Raw genomic sequence first — 2,512 nt, forward strand, 5'->3', positions numbered from 1 at the left:
TCACAGTTGATCATCACATGATCTTGTTACCGTGTACAATGTTCTCTTGGTTCTGCTCCCTTCGCTCAGCATCAGTTCCTGTCAGTCTCTCCAGCCTTTTCTGAGATCATCCTCCTGATCGTTTCTTACAGAACAATAATATTCCATAACATTCGTATACCATCACTCATTCAGACTTTCTCCAACTGATGGACAGCCCCTCACTTTCCAGTTCCTTGCTGCTACGAACATTTTTGCACACGAGGGTCCTTCCAGTAGACCCCCTGTTGGATCAAATGCACAGCTTTATAGCCCTTTGGGCATAGTTACAAATTGCTCTCCAGAATCAATTAGCTTTTTACTATTTACTGAAACATATAGCAATAAACAGAAGTACAAATATTCCCTTGCAACACCCCAGGACGCACCCTCTCCTCTACCCCTTCAGTCAAAGTGTACTCAAAATTAAAGCTACAAATTAATCCCATATCCCCTGGCCTCAAATAAATTTACTTCTGCAATGCGGCAGCGTGACTTGTGGATGCCTTGCTTTATTGTGGGTTAAGTATTTTGATATCAGGGCACTGCGCCGTTGGTCAAGGTGCCAGTCACTCCTTTGGTTGCTCGGAACTTCTGGCAACCGGGAAAACCCAGATGGAGAGTGGGGCGGGGAGATCAAGGGTCAGGGAAATCCCCGTGGGATGGAGTGGGCACAGGCTGGGGCCGTCAGATGGGCTGGGGGTCTCCATATCTGGCAGTTACCCCTGGGAACTTCTCATTCGTGTCCTCGTCTCCATCCTGAGCCCCGTGACGGTCCGACCTCAGCTCCATCATTTCTGTGGGGGATGTCTCTTCATCTCCCAGAGCCCTCGCTAGCCTGACCCTGAGGGGCTCATGAACCCTTTTGTCCCTCTGACTCCCAACCATGAAGTAAATGATGGGGTTGGCTGTGCTGTTCACACAAGAGAATATTTTAGCCACATCATAGAAAATCATTTTTAGTCTCTTACTCATGTTGAGCCAGAAAAGAATAAACCAGTGGATTGCAAGGGGGAGGGCACAGATGAGGAACACTAAGATAGTGACCAGGATGGTGATGTAGAGCCTTGCCGGCCGGCGTTTTGAGGAGACCCTCCGGACTTTGATGAACAGGATCAAGCCGGATACACACATCATTGGGGTGAAGACCCCAAAAATCAAAAACACAAAAAACAAGTCTACTTTTTGACATGGATTCTTAGTTTCCTTTTGGATGACACAGAAATAGATAGCTACCAGATTCTCCAGGATGGCCAGAAGCCACAGTACTGCACACACCAGGGGAGACAGCTGCTGGGGGCGGTGATATCGGTACCAGATGGGGAAGAGAACAGAGAGACAGCGCTGAGTGCTGATGGCGGCCAGCAGGCTCAGCCCCAGGGTATATGCAAGGTACGTTATTCTTTTAAAGGCCTCAGAAATGGTCTGGGACCAGGGACCAAACTCGGGCCTGTTAAGAACATTCGAGAGAGCCATGCAGAGGAGGAAGAGGAAGTCAGCCATGGCCAGGTTAAAAATGTAGATAGAATAGGGGTTCTTCTTTACCCCGAACTTGAGAAACCAGACGATGGTCCCATTCCCTGCCAGGCCACACAGGCTCAGCAACACAATGATGGTGACTATTCCCAGAGGGGTCACATTCTCTCCCTCAGTGGAGTTGGTAGTTGCTGCTATTGTCATCATCGTTGCTGCCTTGGGAGGCTGGACCGTGAGACCGAGGTGCGAGATCCCTGCTAATGAAAAATAAAAATAAATGAATTCTACCTCCATGTCCTAGGAGACTGGACAAGGCAGTGAGCCCCTAAAAAGCTCCTTAAAAGGGGCAAATGTACTTAAAATCACAATTTCAAAAATTTTTATTTTATTTTATTTTCAGTTCTAAGTTCTCTCCTTTCCCCTTTCTCATCCACTGAAAAAGCAAGGGGAAAAAACCATTACAAATATGTGTAATCATAGACAAATAAGGAAAAATAAAGAGAAAGGAGGGAAGAAAAATAGAAAGGAAAGAGGGAAGGAAGGAAGAAAGGAAGAAAGAAAGAAGAAAATGTGCTTTAATCTGTTCTCTAGGTTCAACAATTCTCTATTGGAAGGTAGGTAGATGGCATGTTCCAGCAGGAATCATGGTCAATCAGAAGAGCCAAGTCTTTCACAGCAGATCATCGTTAACAATATTGCTGCTATTGTGTATAATTTTCTCCCAGTTCTGGTCATGCATTGGCTCATCCAAGTCTTCCCAAGTTTATTTGTACTCTGAAACCATTTTCCTACTGAGTAGATGCCCATCAGCTGGGGAATGGCTGAAAATGTTATAGCATATGAACGTTATGGAATATTATTGTTCTATAAGAAACAACCAGCAGCAGGATTTCAGAGAGGCCAGGAGAGATTCACATGAACTGATGCTGAGAGAAGTGAACAGAATCAGGAGATTATTATACACGGCAACAACAAGATTATATGATGATCAATTCTGATGGATGTGGCCCACTTCCAC

The 2,512-nt window shown here is 45.6% G+C and overlaps 1 protein-coding gene across 1 annotated transcript; it reads right to left on the minus strand.

Moving 5' to 3' along the window:
* Positions 1–509: 509 nt before the first annotated feature.
* LOC127540257 (mas-related G-protein coupled receptor member D-like) lies at positions 510–1,702 on the minus strand. The gene has a single exon (XM_051964867.1). It carries the CDS (start codon positions 1,699–1,701, stop codon positions 706–708), a length of 996 nt encoding a protein of 331 aa, XP_051820827.1. The 5' UTR covers position 1,702; the 3' UTR covers positions 510–705.
* Between the last annotated feature and the right edge of the window lie 810 nt (positions 1,703–2,512).

This window comes from Antechinus flavipes, chromosome 6, assembly GCF_016432865.1.
Source record: "Antechinus flavipes isolate AdamAnt ecotype Samford, QLD, Australia chromosome 6, AdamAnt_v2, whole genome shotgun sequence".
NCBI lineage: Eukaryota > Metazoa > Chordata > Mammalia > Dasyuromorphia > Dasyuridae > Antechinus > Antechinus flavipes.